The 27,302-nt window shown below is 45.8% G+C and overlaps 1 protein-coding gene across 2 annotated transcripts in view; it reads left to right on the forward strand.

Moving 5' to 3' along the window:
- The window catches only part of BCAR3 (BCAR3 adaptor protein, NSP family member), a 254,471-nt gene that overhangs the window by 123,169 nt on the left and 104,000 nt on the right, over positions 1 to 27,302 (forward strand). Inside the window, exons 1-2 of one of the 2 annotated variants that reach the window (XM_081226558.1) lie at positions 15,017 to 15,198; positions 22,979 to 23,306. In XM_081226558.1, coding sequence (XP_081082684.1) covers positions 22,990 to 23,306 — 317 coding nt within the window. In that variant the 5' untranslated portion in view covers positions 15,017 to 15,198; positions 22,979 to 22,989. Of the gene's footprint in view, positions 1 to 15,016; positions 15,199 to 22,978; positions 23,307 to 27,302 lie in introns of those variants that run through there. The other variant, XM_081226557.1, reaches the window with a different exon arrangement.

A 27,302-nucleotide genomic window follows, 5' to 3' on the forward strand; every position in this document is an offset into this window, starting at 1 on the left:
GAGTTGTGACACGTTCACATTAGGGCCAGGTCAGTGGACATTTGAAGGGCTCCACAGCCTCCAATTCAACAATATTCTTTCTGACATTATTCAGCACTTCAGGCCCAGGTGAAGGTCTGTCCTGTCTCCTATAATAGTGTGAATCCCCTGCTTATCCAAGGAGCTTCTACAGAGGCTGAGGGCAGCATCTGCTTCCACTGTGTTCAAGAGAGTACACCCTGAGGTCCTGGGGGTTCTAGCATCAGTCTCAGTCTCTCTACTTTTCTTCCCAGAAGGGCCGGCAGATTGGCTTGTAAATAGCCCTCTTGAAGGCCTGCTCTGATGTCTCAGGATTCCTGAGAGGGGCAGGTATGTGGTTTAGTGTCCTCCCTCCCACCTGGACATCCACAAGCACAGTATTCCCTTACCAGTGACCTGGCCCTTAGGGTTTAAGGTGGTCCAGAAACATGGCATCTTATGATTCTACCTTCCCCTTCTTTAAACTCATGGTCTCTGCCAGAATATCTGGACCACCTGTTAAACCTGAATGGTTCAAAGCCAAGTTTCTGAAAGCTTGGCCAATAGCCAGAAGAGGCCACTCCCGTTGAGGAGCAGAGATGGAGGTGGGCTGATCCCCGGGTGGTCCTCATGCTTCACTCTGAGAGGCAGTGGGAGGGGAGGATTGGCTTCAGAGGCATCTGTAGGTACAAGGAAGAGCCAGCTCTCGGCCACTATAGTAACAACTAGGGCTGGAGGGAGGCTGTAAACCTGTAAAACTATCCTCAAACCTTCTCTCTTTCCACAGTTGATAGCTGAGTTTGCCAATGTAATCTGGTAAGTGTAGGGTGTTATAGGACCACTTTTGAGGGTCACTAACCTCACTGCACATAGTCAGAAAAGAAGTTGTTGGAGACATGATGCCTGGCTGAGGGAGGAGAGGAAGTTGGTTAGGAGGGAGGAAATTGTGAGCATTGACACAGAGGCATGGAGTAAAGTGGTGAGTTGGGGGGAGCCATCCTGAAAAGTATGGACTTCAACCTGTGGGTGACAAGAAGCTCCTGAGCGGCTTTAAGTGATGGAGAGTTGGGATCAGGCTTGCATTTTAGAAACATCACTCAGGTGGCTGAGTGGAAGGCAGGATGGGAGGGAGAGAGGCCAGCTGGGAGACTATGTCCAGGTGAGAGAGGATGAGGAATTGTCTGGAGAGATCATGGGGAGAAGGAGAGGAGGGCATGAACTTGAGGACTAGTTAGGCATAACGTCCTCAGGACTTGCTGTGTGGTTGGTTGTGTGCGTATTTGTGTGGGGTGGTGATGGAGAGAAATAGGGACCCAGGTTGTCTTCCAGGGTTCCAGTTTGGGCATCCAGTTGGATGGAGGTCCCATCTTAACATATGAAAATATGAAATAAGGAGGACCTGGCTTTTCAGTGAGTTAGGTTTGGGTGTGCTAATTTTGAACTGTCCATGCCATAATCCACATTTAGCAGGCCATTGGGATATAAAACTGAAGCATAAGAAGCAGGTTGCATTAGAACTATGGAAGTGTGTGTGATGACCAGGAAGAATAGACTGAGTTCAGGACCTGGATACATCCATTTTCAAGGTTGTTGGAGAAAGTGGACCCACAAGGAAGACAGACTGGAAAATGTGGAAGAGGTAGGAGGAGAATCAGGGGGAAATGGTGTCTCAGAGGTCAAGAGAGTAGAAAGATTCATGAAAAAGGAAGTGGTCATCAATGTCAAATGTAGCAAAAAGGTCAATAACACAATGTCTGAATTGCGTCCACTGGATCATGTACTTTGCAAGTCATTGTCAGCCTCAGAGAGAATAATTTCAGTGGAGGGCCTGGGGCAGAGGCAACTGCAGAACTTCAGAGCCTTTTGTGAAAAAAGAAGAGAGATAGGATGGTAGATGATAGAGGAAGTGGAGTACGGGTGCAGGTCACTGGGGCTGGGTGGGGTCAATGTCCTTTGAGCATCAGAGGTGCTGTCACAGGACAGGAGTGGGTGGCTTTGAGGTCAGTAGCCGGCTCTGGTTTCCATCCAGAAACCATCCAAGCTTCCCAAATGTGTCTGATTATAAGGACACATTGTATCTGGTTAAACATGGGGTCTCCTGGTCTCCTACTCTCCACCTGGATCTTTCTAATCCAGACCTCTAGGGGAGGACCCTGGGGATCTGCAAGGTCAAATTTCCCAGGTGATTCTTATGATCAGGCAAGTTTGAGAACATTGATATCAGGGCAGAGAAGAGGGCTTTAGAGAAGAATCGATGGAGGAGAGGTTTGGAAGACACCTGTGAAAGGAGCAGGGAGAGATGGGCCAGGTAAGAGGAGAGCCCTGGAGAGGGGTGAAGGAGAGGATTCATGCCCAGAGGGCTCACATTTTGGATGATGAGCAAGGATCCGCCCCCCACCCCCAGGGAGCTCTACTGTGAAAGAAGTGTAGCAGACTCAACTTCTGGTGTCTTGATAGGGAAGACCTAATAGTGTGCCCTGGAATGTGAAGAGCTGAAACATTTGTAGGTCTGGGTTTGGACCACCTCTCCTCTGAGGAGTTGTCTCAGATATAAACAGGGTGGTTGAAACTTAGATCAACTCATTTACCTCTCTTCCTTTGACTGAACTTCCTGTCCATCTTTCTATGCCTTTATGGTCTGGCCCTCAGGTCCCAAGAGCAGATGGTCAGTACTTGTCATCTGGGTTTCAAATGCAAAAGTGCTTTATTAAGTTACCTCATCTCTGTTTCCAAACAGAGCCAGTAAAAAGCCCATTCTAAAAAAGAGTTTACACCATCCTGCAAACTTTATGGGCTTCGATAATCCTCTGAGCACCGGGGTGGGTCCCCTTTTCACCCCTTGGTGATTCATGAAGGGCGTCTGGAATCCTGGATTGGGCACCAGAGGAACGCATACGTGGAGTTGACAGGCCCCGGTACCCCACTCTCTGTGTGTATCCCTCCCCTGAAATGCCACAAGGAGCCAGGTGAGGTTGAAGCAGCCAGGTGTGGAAGGAGCAATCTGGGCTTTAGAAACCCTGTCCAATCTATATTCCTCTAATACTTTCTAGACATGTGACCTTGGGCAACTTAACTTCAATTTCCTCATCTGTAAAGGAGGGATAATAATACTGACTCCGGGCACTACCGTGAGGATTGAATGGGCAAACCACACAGAGATGTCAATTGTAGGTGCTCGAGCAACGGGCAGGGCTGATCTCCATCGGTCACTATAGACTACACTCTGCACTGAGGGCCCAGAGCAAATGGGACAGGACAGTACGGGAGACGGGAGGGAGTGTACGGGGGGGTGGGGGTGAGGAGGGAGGGTCCCTGGAGTTCCTGTTGACTAGTTTCTGTCTCCTGTAGTTACCAAATCGTCGCGGTCTGTGTTGACAGAGCATCTTACCTGTCCTTTATTTTACCTTTGTTACCAAAGGTGGTAACAGTATAATATTATTTCTTTATAAAGTGTCTCAAGGTCAGGAACCACCTGATCTGCTGTCCCCAGCATCTTATATTCGGGGGACACTCTCTAGGTGTCTGTTAACGGTGTAACGTTAACGGTGTAACTCTGAACAAAGAAACAGAAACCACAAGTCTAATCATCTGAAGCACAATCCCCAAGAAAGGCCAACATGACTCAGTGCAGAATATGCGAGGATTATTCACTAATTTCCTTCCATGCGGTGCGTTTGTCACTGCCTGGTCACACTGTGAGGAAGCGCTCCTGTCACACCCTCCGAGTTCTTGTGCCCTGAGCCAGACGAGGTCACATGGGGAACACACAGGGGCTTGAACTTCCTGGAAATGCTGACAACTGGGAGGTCTGCCTCCACTCCCATTTAGACGGGTCCTTCCAGGGGAAGGAGGGTAGGGTAGCACATGGTCTTAGCCCCCCTAAGCCTAGAACAGGGAAAAGGAAATCTCCCCAGGCTGCCCAGGGACGCCCAGGATCACCGCTACCACTTCCCCTGCCGGAGGGTTGCTGAGCCAGGGCGGGGCCTCTGCACCTGTCACCTGGGAAGTTGGTTAAAATGCGGGTTCTGAGTCAGTCTGTCTTGGGTGGAGCTGAGATTCGGCATTTCTGACAAGCCCCCAGGGATGGCGAGGCTGTGGCTCCCAGACCACTCAGGGTAGGAAGAGCTCAAGGACAGGAGGCTGGGACTTTTTGACTTACACCTGTGACCTATCTACGTGGTTTTCTGCCATGGGGGAAATTCAAGAGAGTGTGGAGGTCCAGACTATGGTCCCAACACACTGGAGACTCCCACCCACACCCATCCTGTGTCTGAAACTCTGTTCAAGAGTCCAGTTCACAAATATCTATTGAACTCCTACCAAGTGCCAGGCAGTGAGTTCAGGTCTTACTCCAACCCACCTAGCTTGCTTCTTTTAAGAATCACGTTGCTATTCCCCACCATTGTCGAGAAATTCAGCCCAAACTCTCCTCCTCGCTCTGAGAAACAGGGGTTCATGATGTGAGGTGATGTCGGCAGTAATGTCAGGGAGTCCAGTCGAGGGGTCATCACATCTTAGCCATGTCAACTTGGCTAGTTACTCTGCCTCTGTGTTCTCACCTGTGAAATGGGTTTACTAACCTCTACCTCTCTGGGTTGCTGAAAGGATGAACTGAGATGTATGCAAAGCTCTTAGTCCAGTGCTGGGAAACACAGCTGACATCGTTCAAATTTAGGCTTTGTTTCCTCCCACGGAACATTTGGTGGTCTGCTCCTTGTTGCAGATACTTATGCCAATTCCAGGGTGCTTGACTGTGTTCTATTTGGTAACCTCAATACCGTCAACAGGGCCATTCAGAGGAATTCCAAATGGTCACCACCTAAAAGGAGTGTCCCTCACCAACCAAGTGTGTGGAGGGGAGGGGGGTGATGGGGAGGGAGGCGTTCACGTGAGGAAGGAATCAGAGAAAAGGAAAGGACCACATTTATGACCTTGGCCAGTTTTCCAACTTGCAGTCCCAGCTGTTCTGCCGCTGGGGTACTGAGGTATGTGGTAAGCACCTCATTACTGATAATGCCCTACCACAGGCTGTAAATAATTTATTTAAAAAATAAACTGGCGGATACAGGATTGTTTTTATGATAACACTGCTTTCACACGTTTGTGTTCCAAAGGGCTTTTAAAAATGTTTATTTTAACATTTCATCACGGCATTTTTTAAGCATACACAAAAGTAGAGATAATAGCATAAAAAACCCAGCTTTAATATTTACCCACATCTTAGTAACCAGAGGGTGTCTTGAGTGAAAGAGAAAGTTGTGAGATCACACTTCATGCCCTGAGCTCGCATACCCCTTGTACTCACGTGGGAGTGAGTTGTGCCATGTTCATGTCTGGTTGGAACAAAGGTCAAGAACGCTGGCTCTTTCTGAACCATTTATTTATTTATTTATTTATTTATTATTATTATTTTTTGCGGTACACGGGCCTCTCACTGTTGTGGCCCCTCCCGTTGCGGAGCACAGGCTCCGGACGCACAGGCTCAGCGACCATGGCTCACGGGCCCAGCCGCTCCGCGGCATGTGGGATCCCCCCGGACCGGGGCACGAACCCGTGTCCCCTGCATCGGCAGGCGGACTCTCAACCACTGCGCCACCAGGGAAGCCCTCTGAACCATTTCTGGTTGCCATCTCTTCTCTCTGGAGAATGGTAATGACCCCAACCTCACAGGGATTGGTCGAGCCTGAAAAATGGGTGGTGGAGTTGGACCCTTACAAAAGGAGAGAACAGTCCCTCCTTGGCTCCTGCCTGACCTCCGGGGCTTTTGGAAAATAAGGAAGGATCAGGCTGAGGCAGGAGGCTGCCAAGCTGAGAGCCGTGAGCAAGCCTGCACTCTGGACCCTCCCCCAGCTTCCAGCAGACACGTGCCTGTGGCCCCCTGTCTCCTCCCAGATGGGCTTGGGTCCCGTTTTGTCGAATGATGACTGCTGTTAAGGTAAGGACTATAAAGGGCAGAGAGAAAAGGATAGGGTAATCTGACCCTGGGCTGGGTGGACCCCCACCCGGAGGGGGTCTGTCACACTTGTCATCTCTGAAGTGTGGGCAAGGCCCTTTCCCACCCTCAGCAACACTGCACATGAATTAGTGGCACATTTCCCCCCAGTGGTACTGTTACTACCAGACTCTTACCACTTCTCTAGCACTTTCCTTCTGAGAGGCTTCAGTCACCACTTCCCCACCATGGTATCCAGACACCAACTCAGACAGTGGGATTTGTGAAAAGAGGGTGGATGTGGAATTAGAAAGTCTAAATTTCAGTCCTGCCTCTGTTATTTAATTGGCTCAGTGACTTTGGACAAATTCCTGAAACTTAATACCCTCATTCTCAAAATGGAATGGTGCTATTTTACCCCAGAATGATTTCAAAACTCACTTAAATATTATTAATTTTGTTTTCTTAACTGGACTGACTGTAGGCAAAACTGTGAAAACAGTGAAGTGTTAATTCAGCACTTTTCATGTCCTGGGTCTGAGCCAGCTCCCTGCTTATTCCCAAGTCCTCCTTCTGCACTTACCTTGAAGCACCAGATGCTGCCAGGCAGCCAATCAAGAAAAGAGCTAATCAAATTATCATGCATTAAAGGACTGGTAATTTAATCTTAATAGAGGAAATAGTCTATATTTATCAAGTACTTGCTAAGTGCCTGGCGCTGAACATATCTATGTAGTTCTCATAACAGTCTCATGAGGTATGTGACGATCATCTCCATTTTAAAGATGGGAAAACTGAGCTAGAAGTAAGACACTTGCTAAGAATCACCCAACTAATCAGGAGAAACTGGGATTCAAATGCAGGTGTGTCTGATTCTAAAAGCAGTGCTACTTATTTATTGACATCATCTTTTTGAGGCACTATGATCTATGAGCACAAAGTCTGAGCCAGCTGGTGTGGGTTCAAAGCTCAGCACCTTTATATATCTCTGTGTGACCTGGGCTAGGACTGAGTCCTTATCTATAAAAAGGGATAAGAATAGTGCCACCTCACAGGATTATTGTCAGAATTAAATGAGTGAATATACATAAAACTCTTAGAACAGTACCTGGCACATAGTAAGTGCTGTATAAGTTATTTTTAATTATGAAAGCAATCAGTGTTCACTGGAAAAAATGCAAACAGTTTAGGATAACATGGAGGGAAAAGCAAAGTCCCCTCTCACTCTCCTGTCAACTTCCCCCTTCAGTTTGATAGAAGGAAATTCTTCCAGAGCTTTTGTACATGTAAACACATAATCCCACACAAATAACAAGTTTGTTATATTTACATTAATGCGGCAGCTTGCTTTTTTCACTTAATATTTCACAGATATCTTTCTGTGTCAGGACCTATAAAATTACCTCATTCATATCAGCTGAATAGTAGAGGTGTGCTATAATTTAGTCATCCCTCTGCAAACACTTTTTTAAAACTGCAAATAATGCTGCTATAAATATCTTGGTATGTACAGGTGAGTGAGCATTTGTGCAGGACAGACTCCTAGAAGTAGAGGCACTGGGCAAAGGGCACATTTAGAGCCTGAGTTCTATTAAGTCATCCATTAAGGATTAACATTGTTTTACAAAAAAGAGGATGGCAGAGAGAGGTCAGCACCTAACACAAAGGAATGAGCAGCTAAAGATAGAGTTTTAAGTGATAAGATTGCTAGGAAGGTTTTTTTTTTAAGATGGTAGGTGTGAAAGTCTTAGCCACATCTCACAAACCATGCTCTTGGGCTGAAGCCCACTCATCTGGAAGGCCAACCTTGCTCTCAAAGATTGAATGAGTACATCCAAGTAAGTGAGGTTTTTCCGTCAGCCTGGCTTCTCCTGTATAGGGGAGCTGGTAGGCTTCATGCTCCCTTCATTTGCTCTAACTGTCCAGGTTCCTTCTTCTGCACTAGAATAATGCTGGCAGAGCTCACCTCCACCTGCCACTGGGCAGTCTGCAGCATCTAAACTGAGCTCTTCCCCACTGTAACTCAAGAGGGCAGCCAGGTGACCATTGCACTAGGTTTCACATACATTTGTTTCTTTGTTCTTCATTTCCATAGTAAAGCATTTCTTCTTCAAAACTTCTCTTCTTTATTTTCACCAGCATCAAGAGTCTGTGCCCCATCCCTCCCTTCTCTGCCTTCCCACAGCACAGGAACCTCTGTTGCAGCCAATTCTTCTCTCTGTACCTGTGCTGTATTCCCCCCAAGGACAGAAGTTCCTGTTGATGTACTTACCTTCATCTCTCTCTGGGCTGGTGATGATTTCCATATGGTAGGGCTCAATGAATTCGTTTTCTAAGTGACATGTTTTTTGTTTTTTGTTTTTTGTTTTTTTGTGGTAGGCGGGCTTCTCACTGTTGTGGCCTCTCCCGTTGCGGAGCGCAGGCTCCCGACGTGCAGGCCCAGCGGCCATGGCTCACGGGCCCAGCCGCTCCGCGGCATGTGGGATCTTCCCAGACCGGGGCACGAACCCGTGTCCCCTTCATCGGCAGGCGGACTCTCAACCACTGCGCCACCAGGGAAGCCCCCTAAGTGACATTTTTAATAATAAAAATAATACATGCTTACTGAAGAAAAAATGGAAAGGGGGAGCTGCGTAAATAAGGAAATTAAAATCACCTGGTATTCCATAATTATCCAGAGGCATTTTAGAGTATTTCCTTCCAACTGTTGCATAAGTTGAGAAGCTAATTAATGCAAAGCTGCTCATCAGATTAAGGAAGTAACTGGGGACAAGGGTCCAGAGTTTGGTGAACAGGCAGTTCAAATGTGCACCTTGTATAGAAAATGAGCCTGTGTTACCAAGAACTCCATCTCTTTTTCACTCACTCACTCACTCACTCATTCATTCAGTATTTATTGAGGATCTATCGAACTGTAGCCCTCCTACAGTGACTTCTCTAGCCAATATGACAGGGCATTTATAGCCATCGTACAGGCCTTTTGGTAGCTGAGTTGACTTCTCTGCTTGGTAGACTGGGATTCCCATGACACCAAGTCCATGGCTAACTCTTCGTGGGCCAGGAGCCTAGAGGGTGAGGCTTCAGAAAATACCACAGCATTTGCTGCTCTGGTCCATGTCAGAGCTGCCCCTTCTTTGGGTCAGTGATTTATTATATAGTAAACTCAGGGAATTCTCAGTCTCTCTGTCTGTGATTGTTCAGGTTCAGATTTTCTGTTTGGTCTTCATCAGTGATAGCTTAAGCATCTGTTGTTCCTTACTTGTTACCATTTAGAGCTGGGCAAAGCTGAAATTTTAGGAGTTATTCTTCCTTACAGTGCATTTTGCCCAGTGCATGCCCCGGCTACCTGTTAACTAATGATGTTATGGGGTGAGGCTCAACAAATTACTTTGTGGCAGGAGGGGATCTACTCCAGGGTGAGTGCTCCCTGACAAAGCCTCGTGCACTGCCTCGTGCACTGCCCTGAAGTCACCAACTCCAACTCACTGATTATGTTGTCCTTCTTATGTGTCTTTGGTTGAATCAGCCCAGAGTTTTGCTGTCTAAACATTAATGTGGAAGCTAGCTGTAGACTTAAAGAAATTTGAATCCTCAGATTGTTTATAACACAGCCCACACCTATGGAATTATATTATTTAGCTTATAGGGAGCTTTATGATATAGTACGAAGATGAAAGGACAAACAGTCTAGAGGCCTGGAGTTCATTCATTCATTCAGTATATATCTACTGCCTGCCAATCATGTGCGCCAAACTAGGCACAAAGCAAACGCAAAACCAGACTTGAATCTTAGAGACTATATAGATGTTAAACAAAAATAACAGAAATAAATGTGTAATTATAACTGTGACAAATTCCAGGAAGGAAAGGAGACCATAAGACACATATAATCAGGGAATCTGCCCTGAGTTTTAGGGAAGGTGTCCCAGAGAATAAGACATATGAGCTGGGACTGGTTATTTAATTTTATGGTGCCTCAGTCTTCTCATCAGTAAGATGGGGATAATACTACTCCCTTTGACTCACAGAGACATTGTGGGAAGAGTGATCATATACATGAAAGGCTTTGAAAAATGCTCGGTGTACCTAAGAGTGAGCATGTTGCTCTCCAGCCAGCGGCAGCTGTTCTCTGGCTTCTACATCTGTCATCAAGCCAGGCATTACTCAGGTACTCAGCCTGCAGACCTTTGATCATTCTCCTTCACTCTGCGAGGCAGCTGGGTCAGATAGACCTGGGGTTTGCCTTGGTTCTGCCACTTACATCTAGAGTGAATTTGGGTAAGTTACTTAACTGCTAAAACTCACTTTTCTCATTTGTGAAATAGGGGCAATAATAGTACCAGCTCACAACTTAAAGCTGGTAAAGCACTCAGCATAGTTCTTGGTTGTTGTTACTCCTAAACCAATTGTAGCTACTGTTATTGTCATTGTTATCATTGCTAATTATTAATTCTTGCCATTTATTTCTTGGTAATAACTTTGGTCCTTAACTTCCATTTCCGCTGCCCCCAGCCTAGTCAAAGCCCTTGTCATATGACAATAGGGCTATGGCTAAAGCCTTCTAATCAGTGTCCCACCTTGGCTCTCACTTCTCTAGTTCACTCCTTATGGCTTCCAGAATGAGCTTCCTAAAATAACAGGACTTTACATATATCACTTTTTTTCTTTAATATTATCATTGAGGACATATTTGTAGTTCATACCACAAAGAGCTAAGCTTCCTAATATGGAAGGGGGTCCTTAAAAAATCATAATAAAAAGACCTACAAATAGATAGAAAAACAGAAGTGCAAATTCCAAAAAAAGAAAAACAAATAGCTATTCAACATGAAAAGATGAGCAGCCTCACTTATTATGAGAACTGCAAATTTAAATTGCACTAAAATTCATATTTTACTTACCAGATCGGCAAAAATTCAAAAGTTTAATGCCTTCTGAAAAGAATGTGGGGAAATAAACGTTTTCTTATATTGCTGTGGTGTGTAAATTGGTCCAGTCCCTATGGATGGCAATTTGGCATTACTTATCAACATTACAAAAGCATATACCCTTTGACTCAGCAATTTTACCTCTGGAAATTTATCTTACAGATATACTTACACATACCAATGACACATGTTCAAGATTATTCATTGCAGTATCGTTTGTAATAGGAAAGGATTGGAAACAACCTAACTGTCCATCAATAGGGCACTAATTGAATAAATTATGGTACATCTCTTCAAAGGAATACCGTGCACTAATATGGGGAAATCTCCAAGATACATTAAGTGAAAAAAATAAGCAAAGTGAAGAACTATGGGTATAGCATATTACTTTTTGTGTAGGAGTGGGGAATAACACACACACTTAGAGAAATTCTGGCAGGCGCACATATTAAAAACAGTTGTTACCTATGGTGGGAGGGGACTGGCAGATGGGAGAAAGAGTTAAGAGGGGGACTTTTCACTGTATACCATTTAATATATATATAAAATGGGTGTGTGTGTGTATGTGTATATAATTTGTGAACCATGTGTAATATATGAACCATATTACCCAATCAAAAGCTTATATTAAAAATACCCCTATGGAACTTCCCTGGTGGTGCAGTGGTCAGGAATCCACCTGCCAATGCAGGGGACACGGGTTCGAGCCCTGCTCTGGAAAGATCCCACATGCCACAGAGAAACTAAGCCTGTGCGCCACATCTACTGAGCCTGCGCTCTAGAGCCCGCGATCCACAGCTGCTGAGCCCGCGAGCCTCAACTACTGAAGCCTGCTCACCTAGAACCCATGCTCTGCAACAAGAGAAGCCACCGCAATGAGAAGCCCGCACACCACAATGAAGAGTAGCCCCAGTTCACCACAACTAGAGAAAGCCCGCGCACAGCAACAGAGACCCAATGCAGCCAAAAATAAATTTAAAAAAAATTTGGGGTGGGGGGAGGTACGCGGGCCTCTCACTGTTGTGGCCTCTCCCGTTGTGGAGCACAGGCTCCGGACACGCAGGCTCAGCGGCATGTGGGATCTTCCCGGACCGGGGCACGAACCCGTGTCCCCTGCATCGGCAGGCGGACTCTCAACCACTGCGCCACCAGGGAAGCCCTAAAACTTTTTTAAATTAAAAAAACAAACAAAAAAACACCTCCTATTGCTCATCCATGAATGTGTTGACCACCTACTATGTGCTAGGCACTGGGGATACAAATGTGAAAGTAGTTGTGATATGGTGGAAAGACCACTGAACTTGAAGTTAAAATATCTGATTCAAATTCTGACTCTGCTTCTCACTAGCTATGGATCTTGGCACATAGTAGGTAAACAACAAATGTTTGTTGAATGAATTTATAGTTGAAATTACTTAATCTTTCTGAGTCTGTTTCCTCCCATATAAATCAGGATAGAGATGCCTCCCATCTCACAGGGGTATTGTAAAGACAAATAATAGGATGTGTCATCAGTTCTAGTAATAGTTAATGAGAACTATTATATGCTAGGCACTTTCACATTTATTATTTCCTTGACTTCTAACATTTATTTACTCACTCACTCATGAGGAAATAGAGGGACTGAGAGGGATAGTGACTTGTGCAAGGCCTCTCTGGGTGTAAGTTGTCTTCTAGTCTTTATTGCTACCTCGCCATGGTGCGTCACTCAGTAGAAACTTTACCCATAGTAGGTGCTCAGGGAATTTTGAAAATCAAGAAAAACCAAAGTTTTACCACTGCTCTCGGTGACACTTCAGAGCAACAGGAAGTCAGAAATGTCTTTCTAATAATTCAGTTTAGAAATGTACCAGCTAGTCTGTTTGAAATTCACTGTACTAAATACTTTGGGAAGATCGAACAAAAGTTAAAAGTTTATGCTCCTAGGGACTTCCCTGTGGTCCAGTGGTTAAGACTTCATCTTCCAATGCAGGGGGTGAGGGTTCGATCCCTGGTCAGGGAGCTAAAATCCCACATGCCTTGGGGCCAAAAAACCAACACATAAAACAGAAGCAATATTGTAACAAATTCAATAAAGACTTTAAAAATGGTCCACATCAAAAAATCGTACAAAAAAAGTTTATGCTTCTAATGAGGCAGGAAAGATAAAGACGAACCCACAAAAACACCCATAAGGAAAAGGTAGAAACTGATTCTTGAGAATGCTGCACTTAGAATCTTGCAGCCTTGCCAATGGTTCTTTCTTAGGGGAATGAAAAGGATACAAAATATACCAACATGACACAATTTAAAAAATATTTTAATTGGAGTAAAACATATGTATAGAGCAGTGCACAAACCAATCAATTTTTATAAAATGAGGGATAGTGATTTTTTATTAAATAGTACACATCTATGTAACCAGCACCTGGATCAAGAAATAGAATATTACCAGCACCTAGGGACTCTTCTGGGTTCCCTTGCCATCACTACACACCCCTCAAGATAACCACTATCTTCACTGTTAACATTCATAGATATGTTCTGGCAGTTTTTGAAGTTTACATGTACCCATTTGGGTCCAGTTTCTTTCACTCAACGTCTTATTCATGAGACTCATGCATCTTGTTGAGTGTAGACATAGTTCATTCATTCTTATAGTATTCTACAGAGTTTCTCTCTCTTCTGTTAATGGACATCTGGGTTGTTTCTTTGGGGCTGTTATAAAGAGAGATGCTATAAACATTTTTGAACATGTCTTTTGGTGAATATGTGTATATGTCTTTTGGTGAATATGTGTATATATCTTTGTTGGGTATATAACTAGGGATGGAACTGGTAGGTCACAGACTCTAAGTTAATATAGTAGATAATGCCAAACAGGTTTCTAAAGTGTTATACAAAATTCTCTAATTTTAGCTATTCTGGTGGGTGTGAAGGGAGATCACATTGCAACTTCAATTTGCATTTCTGGGATAGTTAATAAGTTGAGAACCTTTTCATATGTTTTTTGACTTTTTGAGAAATCCCTGTTTATTCCCTCTTGAAAAATGCCTGTTGAAATATTCTGCCTATTTTCAATTAGGTTTTTCTGCCTTTTTCTTGCTGATTTGTGAGTGTCCTTTATATATTCTGTATAAGTCCTTTTTTTGGATATGTGTGTTGCAATTATCTTGTCTCACTCTGTGGCTTGCTTTTTCACTAATGGTGGCTTAGAATGAACAGGAGTTCTTAATTGTCATGTTATCCAATGATCAGTTTTTTTGCTTTATGCTAGTGCTGTATATGTTTAAGAAGTCTTTGCCTACCTTAAGGTCATGGAGATGTTTTTTGATATTTACTTTGGATGGTTTTATTGTTCTACCTTTTACAGTTGGAGTTAAAATCCTTCTGGAATAGATTTTTTGGTATGGTATAAGGTAGAGGTCAAGATTCTTCTTTTTTCTCCATGTGGGTGTTCAGTTGATCCAGCATCATTTACTGAAAAGACAGACCACACTTTCCCCAGTGCAGCACATCAGCATCTTGAATGTAAATCAAGTGACCATATACTATAGGTCTGTTTCTGGTCTCTCTATTCTATTGTCTATCCTTGCTGCCAATTACTATTTCTACAGCTTTATAATAGGTCTTTATATCTGGTAGTGTAAGTCCTCCACCAGACTCCAATTTTTTTACCCCACCAAGCCATCTAGTACTGGAGTGCCACTTCCACCTCCCACTTGGCTTTCAATATGTCCAGGTGGGTGTGATTGATTTGCTTGTTCCCATGGCTTGGTCATCTGTGGTTACCTGGTCTTTATCCCATCAAACCCCTTTAAACTGAAAGCCAGCCTGGTGTCTGCAGACAAGCAAAGCAGATCTGCTGGGTAATGAAATAGCTTGGGGAGGGGAGAGGAGTGGATTAGGTGGGGTTGTCTCTCGTGAGGCGTACATTGAGGAAGTGGTCGATCTATACTTGAGGACTGGCTTCTCGGGAGGTACGAGGAGAGCCAAACTCTATAAACTCCGGGCAGAGGAGGGCAAGGCGAGGTCAGCGCATGTAAATGTCGCGGGGGGTTCTGCAAGGCTGCGCGAATAGGCTCGCCGGGGTGGGGCCGGGAAGCCGCAAATCACCAGTTGAGGGCCGGAGTGCGCGCCGCCGGCTTAGAGCCGCGCCTGCAGCTGCCGCGGCCGGGGCTGGGGCCTGGGCGGGAGCGGGAGCCGCAAACGCCGGGCGCACAGGCAAGCCGCGCGCGGGCTTCTCGGCTGGCGTGCCCCACCGATCATGAGCGGCTCCTGCTCCGGGAGCAGCCGCGGCGCAGGGCAGACCGTGCAGCGCCTCTGAGCCCCAGCCGGAGAGCCCGGGCGCCGCGCGGGGAGGTGAGTCTCCGCCGCGTGTCCCGCGGGCGTGCGGCTCCTCTCGGGGTGCCTCGGCCTCCCCCTCCCCTTGCAGGACGGACTGGGAAGTTTGTTGGCGAACTTCAGGCTATGGGGAAGGTAGAGCCGGCGCACCCCACCCCCAGCCGAGTTGGCGATTGGGGGCTGGAGTGGCTGAATGGGGGACCGGGCTGCTCCCTTAGGGGCCTCTGAACCGGCTGGGATTCCCCAGGAGGGGCCCGCGGCGGGAGGCGGGAGGCGACGAGCGGCGAGCATCTCTGCTCTTTGCTCTTGAGCGGCATCTTCCCGGGCGCTGGCCTCTCCGACCCCTGCGCATCCAGCCGCGCCTCCTGGTCCCGTCTCTCTCTGCCCCAGAAGCCGGTGGGGGTCGAGGGATGCGAGGGCCGGGGAGGGGGAAGCCCTGGGCTTGGAAGAGGCGAGTTTCTCCACTAATCTCCTGGAAAGTTTGCAGAGAAAGCGAAGGAGCCCGCCCCGTAACTGTTGACATCTCCCTCCCTCGCTCCCTTTGTTGAGAAAGAATGAATAGTTGGTTGTGTCGCTCCCACTGCGTCGGAGAGGGGAGGGAAGGGGAGGTGAAGGCTGGGAAACAAGGGACGGTGGGCGCAACAGGCTGGAGGTTCCGGTCTCAGCCCGTCTTTCCTTACCCGCTAAGGCTGCCTCCACTTTAAAAGTTTGATCAGGTGTAGACACTCGTCGGGGAGAAGTCAAGTGGGCTCCAAAGCAGCTGACGAGCCGGCGTGTTTCTTGGAGGAACAACAGTGGGTCGTGGCTGGGGGTTGGGGGGTGGAAAACTCTGGTTTTTGTTTTAACTCACTTGAAGCAACGTGCGAAGGTGAAAGATTGCTCGCCTAACCTGATGTCTGCTTTCACCTAAAGCCATTAGCTGAGATAGAAAGTAGAGCCATGCATTCGGAGATTCTTTTAAACCTTGAGCCTTATATACCAAGGCTACGCTGATCTCTCCAAGGAAAACACATCGGCGGAGGGGGGGTCAGTTTGAGGGCGGATAATCTCCCTGCTTGTTGCCAAGGAGTGAATGGAGATCCGGGAGGAAGGGGGAGCCCTCGGTGCTGGGGGCCGGGCTCAGAGAGTCCCAAGTGGCAACGGGCTGCCTAGTTAATAACGGGAGGAAGCCACAAGCCAAGCAGTTGTACGTGAGTGTGCAAGGGGACGTATGGAATATAACATAAACAACTTGCCATGCCAATGGCTCCCTCATTCCCTGACTCCAACTTTCCCTAAACTGCCTCTGAGAAGCCTGACATTTCCAGAATGACTAACCAAGATCTCAATCTCCTATTCATATAGAAAGGACTGCTTGTCAAATGGATGCTAATCTTAAGACCCTTATCATGTAGATCCTGTGCTGTGTTGCTTGAAATACAATCCATGGAAGAATTATTCATACTTCAGTCATTTGGCTAGACTTCATAATTCACTTCAAAATAAAGGGATACTCTTAATTCCTAAACCCAAGCAAAACTTCATTCTTAGCGGATAAGCCAATTTTATATGTGTGGTTTTTCCATCTCCTCTTCCTGTCTGCCTCTGCAGAGAAGATATAAAACTACAGATCTGGATTGTAAATTCTCTGTCATGGTCATAATGGGGCAGCGAGGAGGTTACGTTTCCAGAGTTTAAAATATGATAGAAAGTTCTTAAAGCCCACATCAGATGACCATCTGTGAATTTAACTTGAAAATATCTCATTTCAGAAGTAAAATAGAAAAATTCAAACAAGTGGGAGTCTTATCTCTGTCTCGACTTGCGTGTGATCATCAGTTTCTTTGAGACATCTTTATAAAGCAAGTGAGTCAGTCCTGCTGTTCACAAGCATTTCAGAGTACAGCCGCTGACCGGGGTCAGGAAGGTAGCACATAGGTTGGGAGCGTGTCAAGCTCACTCTCATCCCTATCAAGATTTCAGCTCTTTGAATGTTCACATGGGTCTCGAGTTTTCATATCAAGATGTAGAGTCTTTGACCTTTGTATATATTTCAAGATCTTGTATTAGACTGAATCAGGACACTGTGTCTGTTTACCTGCTCAGTAGAGAGAGGTGAAGTCGGATGGCCAAAGTCTTACCTGGGCTTTGATTTAAAGACGGCATATGAGCTCACTTATTGTGCCTGTGTGTCTATGCCCACATCCTACTTGGTTTGCTGTTGTTACGTATATTGCTCTAGGTTAAAACATTTCCCTCCTCACCCTTCCTGGTTGCAGTCTTCCCCAGAAGCAGTGACTTCATCTGTGAACTCTCTTTGTGATAGGGATACAATTACAAGCAAGACAGACATGGTCCCCACCCTGCTTAGAGGAGACCTACTACTTTTTGAATGCTTGCTGTATGTCAAGGGCTTACATACACAATCGCATTTACTTTTCACAACAACTCCATGAAATAGGTATTGTTAACCATTTTTACAAATGAGAAACTGACTGTCAGAGAGGTTGAGTCACTTGTCCCAGGCCACACAGTAAGACATTGGCACAGTAGGGATTTGAACTTGTGTCTTACTTCAAAGCCTAGGTTCTGAGTCACACCATGTTTGATTTTAAAAAATTAAATAGTACATAAGAAGTACATAATGGCTAGGAACATCAAGACAGAAACATCCCCAAGTGGAGAAAACATGGGAGCCAAAAACTCGAGACTTGAATTTAGTCTCCACTGTGCTCTTCCAGCCACATGTTCCCACCTCAAGACCTTCACATTTGCCGAATCCCCTGCCTGGAACTCCATTTGATCCTCTCTTACTGGTTCCTTCTGTTTTTTCAGGTCTCATGTCATTGTTACCTCTTCAGAGAGGTCTTCCCAGACCACTGTAGTGTAAAATAGCCCTCCATCCCCAACAAGTGTATTCTATCATGTCATCCTGTTTCATGTTCTTTAGGGTACTTACGACTGGGATATTATCTAGTTTGTTGTCTTGTCTGTGTTGGTTGGACTTCCCCATCACAGTGTAGGCTCCACGAGATCAGGACCTCATCTAGTTTTTTATATCCTCAGCTCTAGTACATTGTAAACTCTCGGAGACTATATATTGAGTGAATGAACGTTTATTTTCCTTATCTGGAAAAAGGGAGGGGCTTGATTCTCTGAGATTCCATCTACATATCACGTGCTGAGATTCTGCCTAGTGGTCAAATGGGGTTGTGGCTCCTCTGTCAGGATGGAAAGTACGTACCTTGAACCTAGATTCCATGCACTTCCACCCCTGGATTTCCCCCAGGTTCCTGGAGTCTAGAAAAAAATAAAAGTAAATAAAACTCAAGTAGGAAACAGAGCAACCAACAGACTGCAAATGAGTTTCTTCCACCTATAATTCTCCCTTCCATTCCCTGCCCCGCTTTAGTTTTTTTGTTGTTGTTGGTTGTTTGTTTAAAGTTAGGTCTCTGGCCAGGGCCCACCTCCCCCGTCGTTGGATTGATTCAAGCTTGACATAGGGCCCAGGCTGGAGCCAGTCTTTCCAAGTGACTAGACACAGGGCAAGGCTGTACTTTAATGGGAAAGAGTCCCAAGTTAGAGGCAGCAAGTTGTAGAGGAGAGCCTGGCCTGTGTATTTCCAATTTAACTACAGCTGAGAAATTTAACTGTAACTCTGGAAACTTCAGCTTGGATGATCTTCTCCCTCTGGTAATTAAACCCTACTTCACATCCTTCAGGTCAGCATCCCTTCCTCCGGGAGGCCTTTCCTGACTGCTAGATTAATCTAGGCCCCCAGTCCACACTCTGCGTGCTCCCACGGCACTGGGAATCACCAACACGTATGGTCATTACTTACTGTCTGCTTCCTCTGCAGGGTAGGAACCTCATGAGGATAGTCGTTTGACACTGTCTCCAACACCCACACAGTCCCCACCACCCAGGAGGCCCCCCTTAAATGTGTGTTGAATGAAGAATGAGGGAACACTTCTTTTGCCTGAGTGATGCTTTCTCATTGTTATTCTATTCTGTTACCCAGAAACTAATCTGGGTGCCAGTTGTTCTGTACCAAAGAAACTCGCTTATCTGGTGGTCCTCAAACTTGGCTCCACAGTGAACAATACTAGGGGAGCTTTAACAAGACTAATGCCCGGGTCCTACCCACCGAGATTGTAATTTTGTTGGTCTGGCTCACGGCTTGGGTGTCGGGATTTTAAAAGCTTCTCCGGGGACTCTTATGTGCAGCCAGGTTGAGAGCTGCTGATTTAAGATTTCAGAATTTATCCCTTGCGTTGGTCCTTATAGGCTTGAAGCAGCCCAGGTGAGAGAGGGCAAGGATATAATTCATGGATATTGTATGGTTTCTGACAGTTTAAGAGGTACTTTCACAACTGTTATCACAGCTGATAATAACAAGCTGAGGGATCTACTCACTGGTTTAAATATTCCCTTTATGTTGATGACTCTTAAAAATCGACATCCTGGGGGCTTCCCTGGTGGCGCAGTGGTTGAGAGTCCGCCTGCCGATGCAGGGGACGTGGGTTCGTGCCCCGGTCCGGGGAGATCCCACATGCCGCTGAGCGGCTGGGCCTGTGAGCCATGGCCGCTGAGCCTGCGCGTCCGGAGCCTGTGCTCCGCAACGGGAGAGGCCACGACAGTGAGAGGCCCGCGTACCGCAAAAAAAAAAAAAAAAAAAAATCGACATCCTGTCCTGGCCCCTAACTGCACATACCAGTATCTAGCCTGCTAGACCCAACTGCCCTACTGGTACCTCACACTCAGCAGCCCCAGTGGTGAACTTGTTGCTCTCTTGCCTGCCCGCAGGGGTTCCCTCTTGTGCTACTCAGTGTGTTACAGCATAGCCCTGTCCTCCCTTGGCTGTGGCCTCCTTCCTCCCAGCCAGAGGCCTCGAGCTTCTAGCCCCTCGCTCTGCCCTTCCTTTCCCTTCCCGTGGCCACTGCCCCAGGTCGGAGTCTCCATCACTCCTTGCTGGCTTGTTGCTGACTGACCTCCCCACCTCCCTTCTCTCCCTCCAGAATGACCGGAGCTCCCTACCCAGGCACAGACTGGATTCCGTCCCACCCTTCCCGAGCTTCCCTAGTACTGACAGTCAGGTTCAGACACCTCACCACAGCCTTCAGGACTTCATGATCTGGTCCTGAGCTGTGCTTCTTCCAGGAAATGCTTCTCAGCTTGCCTCGAGCCACACCACGTGTCTCAGTTTCCTGAGCCTGTAACTTCCCTGCCCTTATGCATCTGCTGTTGTCGTATCCTCTTGGAGGGCTTTTCCCTACAATTTTCAGCCTTTCAAAATCCTCCATCTCCAGTGATGCCCTCTCTGAGATCCTCCTTGAGCCCTTTTGTCAAAATTAATTATTCTTCATTCCAGCATGTTAAGGGTCCCACTGATGAATATACTACAGTTGACCCTTGAACAACACAGGTTTGAACTGCATGGGTCCACTTATACACAGATATTTTTCAATAGTAAATACTACAATACATGGTCCGTGGTTGGTTGAATCTGTGGATATGGGGGAACCGTGGATATGCAGGCTGACTATAAGTTATATGCAGATTAGCCCCTCATTGTTCAGGTGTCAATGTATTGTCTCTTTGAGTTCATAGTCAGGGATTGAGGCTTATGCATCTTTGTTTCTCTGAGTCTCTTATCTGGAGTAGGCACTTAAATGTTTGTTGAATTGAAAGTAGGAAGGGCAGGTGTTAACGTCCCTTGAGAATACACTGAAGTGAGGATAGCTTGCTGAAGGGCATTCTGAAGCACTTCAGCTCAATCTTGAAATACATAGACCTTGGATAAGCAGAGAGGAAAAAGGCTACTGGAGACACTGGAGCCACGATAACTCTGGTCCGTCGTCCTAGCCTGAAGGTAGACGTGACCAACACTGTGGGCCTTTGAACACGAAGAGGTTCTGTGGGGGGCTTTGGGCCTCGCCACCAGGTTCTTGGGAATGATCCAGGCCCATCTATAAAGAAGAAAGGTGCTGATAGCTCGGACAGGTGAGAGTTCATAGCTATGAGTGTGTGCGTGAAGAGTGAGGGAATCCTCGTCGGCTTACGTCACCTGTGGTCAGGCTGGGAGGGCTGGGGAGTTTGGTTTCTTTTTTAATAACGATGATTAATATTGAACAAGTGCTGACAGTGTGCCAGGTACTGGCCAGACCCGGGAGGGGCCTATGTGGGGACTCAGTCCACTGTCTGCACCTGCTGGGAGGCAGGCCTTCTGTGTGGTCCCAGTTAGACACAGAGCAGACAGGCCTCAGAATTACCAGGCTTGGCAAAGAACTGAGGACAGGGTTCAAATTATATGCCTTGCGTGGAGGGTCTCCTTCCACCCAGCCGCCAGCACTCGGGTGTCTGTCTCTGTTGTAGGAACAGTGGATTGTGTGTGTGTGTGTGTGTGTGTGTTGTCATTTGCTTCCTTTGCATACCCTGCTCTCTTTGTCCTGGTTCCACCTCTTACTCTACCAGCTTCTGGAGGGCTGTGTTCTTCTTGGTTGTCTCCAAGCCACATCCCAAGTCCCCAGTTCCTTTGTGGAACTGTCTCTGCGGTGGTGCTAGTGAGTGATGATTTTCACTCAGCATCGTTCCCTTTGCAGTGGAAAGGGTGGTCTGTGAGGAATGGGTGCTGCAAGGCTTGAAAAGAGACCACAGTGCAAAGGGATGATCTCCTCACCAGGCCCCGGGAAGATCAGTGCTTTGGGCTTAGCTATGCAGCTGTGATCTCTAGACCAGTCTGATACCACGACTAGCGGTGCAGATTCTGGATCCTTATGTCTCCTGGGACTAGCCCGAATTTTTATTCAGTCTTGTGTTTCTTTATCTCTATATATTGGCCTTTAAAATGTCATATAATTTGGCTTAGATCAAAACCATAGTTTGTTTTTTAGGGGGCGGAGGTGCTAACTCTGCTCAGGGTGAACATTTCTGCTAGCGGTCATAGCTGGGAACAACTGTCAGGGCTGCTTTTGCACACAGCATTTTCCTTTTCTTTCCATGATCCGTGCCCCCAGCCCTATTTTCTCTTCCTTCTCCGCCCTTCCCACTCTTCCCTGATTATACAGGCACCCATGTGCATTGCTCAACCCTGCTGGTGGCAAGCAGGTCCCTGACCTCTCTGGGGGACGGTTGTACATGGAGGTCCCCCACCCCAGTGGCTTTCCTCTCCCGCTGAGCCCCTGATGTATGGAGGAGTAGCCCACCTCCTGACCCCTGACCCTGGCCGTCTTCGTTAATTAGCGTACCTTGATTTATTTATAAGCAGCAGGTCTTTGCCAGAAAGAATCTGTCCTGTCTCTCTGGATAGCACAACTGAGGGGCTGGTCTGGCGCTGAAGACGTTCTAGCAGCTAAGGAATTCCAGTCATCTTCACCTGTTCTTATCGTTTACAGGGTGGTGGGAATGCGTGAGCTAATTATCTAACATATTTGAACGTTTTCTCAAATGCATTTATTACTGAAACCTTGAGTCTTTCCTCAGTATTCTTTTTTGTTAGTCATGCTTTTCCATCGGCTTCAGTCATCTGAAGTAATAAAATGGCTCATGTGCCTCTAAAGTCTCTGAAATGTATTTGCCCTTTTCCATGGGCGGGTCTGCTGCCAACCCAGGAGAATTCTTCTGTAGGATGAAAAAAGGAGATGAGTAAACTGCCCATCGTATTAAATTTCACGAGTGATGCTGCTCAGTGTTTGTCCTTTAACACTCTGTGAACATTTTCTTTTGTTATGTGGTCTACTTCCATTTCCTTTTGTAAGTGGGAAATCAGTTCTTGTGCTTTTCTTAGATTTATACCTTCACTCTTTTCTTCCCCACTTAGAGTTGAGAATCATGGCTGCGGGAAAGTTTGCAAGCCTTCCTAGAAACATGCCAGTGAATCACCAGTTCCCCCTGGCCTCATCCATGGACCTCCTGAGCAGCAAGTCACCTCTCGCTGAGCATCGCACAGATGCCTATCAAGACGTGTCTATACACGGCACCCTTCCACGGAAGAAGAAAGGCCCTCCTCCCGTAAGGTCCTGTGATAACTTCAGTCACGTGGGGACCCTCCCCCATTCCAAATCCCCACGGCAGCACTCACCTCTGAGCCAAGACGTCATCCAGGAGCACCCACTGCAAGACTGGAAAGGCAAAACCTTCACCTTCAGGTAGCTTCTTTAATTTCATGAGTGAAAATGATTTGTTTTAAAGGACTTTTTTTTTTAAGTCTTTTTTTAAGGAAAAATGTCATATATGCATAAAGTAGAGAAGATAGGTTCATTAACTCCTGTGGACCCATCACCCAGCTTCAGTAGTTATCAACTCATGGCCAGGCCTGCTTTGTCTGTACTCCCACCCACTTTCCTTCCTCTGGTATTATTTTGAAGCAAATCTCAGACCTCATTTTATCTGTAAGTATTTTGGTATGTGTCTTTCAAAGACAAGGACTCTTATTTTAAAAAACATAATAACGACAATATAAAAAACTGTAACATGAAAAGATGCTCAACATCACTAATCATTAGAGAAATGAAAAGCAAAACTATAATGAGGTATTACCTCACACCGGTCAGAATGGCCATGATCAAAGAATCTAGAAACAATAAATGCTGGAAAGGGTGTGGTGAAAAGGGAACCCTCCTGCACTGTTGGTGGGAATGTAAATTAATACAACCACGATGGAGAACAGTATGGAGGTTCCTTAAAAAACTAAAACCAGAACTACCATATGATCCAGCAATCCCACTACTGGGTATATACCCCAAGAAAACCATGATTCAAAAAGACACATGCACCCCAATGTTCATTGCAGCACTATTTACAATAGCCAGGTCATGGAAGCAACCTAAATGCCCATGGACAGATGAATGGATAAAGAAGAAGTGGTACATATATACAATGGAATATTACTCAGCCACAAAAAGAAACAAAATTGAGTTATTTGTAGTGAGGTGGATGGACCTAGAGTCTGTCATACAGAGTGAAGTAAGTCAGAAAGAGAAAAACAAATACCATATGCTAACACATATATATGGAATCTAAAAAACAAAGAAAAAAATGGTACTGATGAACCTAGTGGCAGGGCAGAAATAAAGATGTAGATATAGAAAGTGGACTTGAGGACATGGAGGGGGGCGGGGCGGGGCGGGGAAGCTGGGGTGAAGTGAGAGACACGTATTCACTACCAAGTGCTAGTGGGAAGCAGCAGCATAGCACAGGGAGATCAGCTTGGTGCTTTGCGATGACCTAGAGAGGTGGGATGGGGAGGGTGAGGGGAAGGCTCATGGGGGAGGGGATATGGGGATGTATGTGTGCATGTGGCTGATTCACTTGGTTGTATGACAGAGACTAACACAGTATTGTGAAGCAATTATACTCCAATAAAGATGTATTTAAAAATAACTAACATCTAAAAAAAGAACCATTTCTTAATATCTTCCAGTATTTGAGAGTATTTTGAAGGCCAACTTCTTATATCGTTAAGTCCCTCAAAAGGAACCACAGCTTTTTTTTTATCATAGCATCAGATTATGAACTACTTCCATCCAATTCTTTTTTTTCTCTTTTCAAAGAATTTATTACCCTTGAATTTTGAATAAGTCATGGCCTTTATTCTCCTAGCTCTACACAATATTACCATTAACCAGGACTTCTTATACACACTGTTATCACTTTTATTACCCATTGTAATGAAAGATATGAGACACAAGTGAAATAAGATGCAAAATAAATTCCAGGCCAGTTCACAAAATGAGCCGCCAGCCATTCATTCAGCCTTACGTTTCTATAGCAACAAGCAGCAGCAGTTCCATAGCACCATCATGTTATAGAACCTGCAGCCAGTCTAGGCACTGCAATTCACGTTCTCTATGTATTTAATTACATCCAGTTTGCAATATGAAAACCAACTGTAGGTGAAATGCCTGTGTATGTAAGTTGCTATGGAAATATGGAGAGGGAAATGTTTAATTCCTTCTTGGAGGGAAATTGAAGTTCAGGGAAGGTTTCACATTTGATCTGTGTTTTAAGTAAAGAGAAGGTGTCCGCAGGTGTTGAAGAGGGGGAGGCACCTCCAGGTCAGGATGCAGTGTGAACAAAGCCAGGAAACACTGCTGCGAAAGCCCGGAGAACAGAAATTAAACTGCATGGTTGAAATAGGGTTTTTTGAAAGTGAGTCTTCAGAATCTTTTAAAACACTGCAAATGTATTTCCATCTCACTGTGTAGAACTAGTATATCTTATTTCCTCAGAACAGAAGCTGTTGCTCCTCAGTCACTTCTCAATGACATATTTAGATGATTTCACTCCAGCTAATCTGCATTCATTTTCTTCCCATTAGACACTTTCCCCCTTTATAAAAATGACTATAACTCACAAAAGGCACTCGTCCATCCAATTCTATAGAGATGCCAGGATGTCTATAAATCAGGAGCTGCCTCTCCTTGTGTAGGTGGCCCCCACTATCCGGAGCATTCCTGTGAAACCCTCCATAAGCTGAAACGGTGTGAAATGAAGAAACAATTACCTTAGGACACATCTTGCTAACAGATGCACAAGATAAATGGAGAGAAAGCCCAGGTGCTCACAGACAGTTCAAAGCTAGGGCAGCTTGATGCTGAGGCGCTGAGTGTAGTTCCAGAGAAGGAGCTTGGTGGTGCCACTCTTGCTGCTGCGCCGTGTGCACACTGCATCTGTAACAGCTTCCTGAAAACAGACACTGAATACTGTTTTCACTTTTCACCTTTTTTCACAAAAGCAAAAATCCTCTTCAGATTTCTTTTGATTACTGAAATCAGGTACTAACGTAGGTCTTTTCCTAAAAGCTAAGTGATGTAAAGCAAACTTTCAAAAAGCACGGATACCTGTATTTAGTTGTCAACGTGCTGAAATAAAATTATGTGTGGATGTATCATCGGGTCAGCTTCAGGATACTTTAGAACAAGAATTGATTTCTCCTTCTATCCACCAGGGACCTGGCTAAATAAGCCTCATTGTTGTAAAGGCTTCTTCTCTGCATCTATAATGGGCCTGGTTGTGACCCTGCTTGTTAGAGCTGGTTTAGAAACTCGGCACCCCTTTTCCTGTTGAGGCAGACCAGCAACCTGTGATGCTATCGGGTAAAGCAGGGGATGGTTTCTTCTGCTGTATCTCCTGGTGTCTCTCTTTTTGTCCTACCCTGTAACAAGGAAAGCCATTTTGATCCTAGCTCATTTATTTGTTCCATGCCTATATATTGAGCACCTGTGTTAATTAGAGTACATTGATTTTATAAGCACCATTGCTTCCCCAGGAAAATTCTGCCGACTTCCTCTGTGTATCTTAGCTGAAGTGCTGGTCTGACACAGTAGACATTCTAGCTGTCAAATCATTGCCCTCTTACAGGGTGGGGAAATACGTAAACTAACAGGATAACAATGGAACATCAGAAACAGTGTCCTTCCAGAGCTAACATTGTAGTGAGGGACCCAGATAATAAATACAAGTAAGTAAACAAGACAATTGCAGATTATAGTCAGTGATGTAGAGGAACTAGAGTGATACACTAGAGATTTATTGGGGTTGCATCTTTTTTTTATAGGGTGGACAGGTCTCTGAGGAGAAGAACTAGTGGAAGGCTCTCTGGGCCTAGGGAGAACAAGTGCAAGGAACCGGGGGTGGGAACAAGTTTGGCATGTTTGAAAAACCCACAACAAGCTGGGGTGACCTGCAGCTGGAGTGTAGCACGTTGAGAGGCGAATAGTACACATGTTGGGAAAGAGCCAGGCAGGCAAGAGTTCCGAATTATTTTTAGTTGTGTAATTGCAGTATTACAAGAAGAAAATAAGTGGAGGCCCAGATAGTCTCTGGAGAAAGCACTGGAGAGTCTGCAAGGTTTCTGACATCAAACCACAATGTTCCCCAGCGTGTTCTGGGGGTCAGAAGGTTCTGCTCTGTGGAGTCTCGCCGGGTGGCCTGCTGATGACAGGTGCATGTGGAGGTGCATGCCTGTACAACGGTAATGTTAATGTCGCATCACTGGCACCTAACACTCTGGGATGCAGAAGCAGAGCCATCACTGCTCCGTCTTAGGAAGGTTATGAGGTAGCAAAGAAACATAACTTCTGGCTAGCCAAAATCAAGGACAAATGCCAGGCTGCACTATGTGGGGTCAGAACCAGATGTTA

Source organism: Mesoplodon bidens, assembly GCF_964165515.1.
Source record: "Mesoplodon bidens genome assembly, chromosome: 2".
Lineage (NCBI taxonomy): Eukaryota > Metazoa > Chordata > Mammalia > Artiodactyla > Ziphiidae > Mesoplodon > Mesoplodon bidens.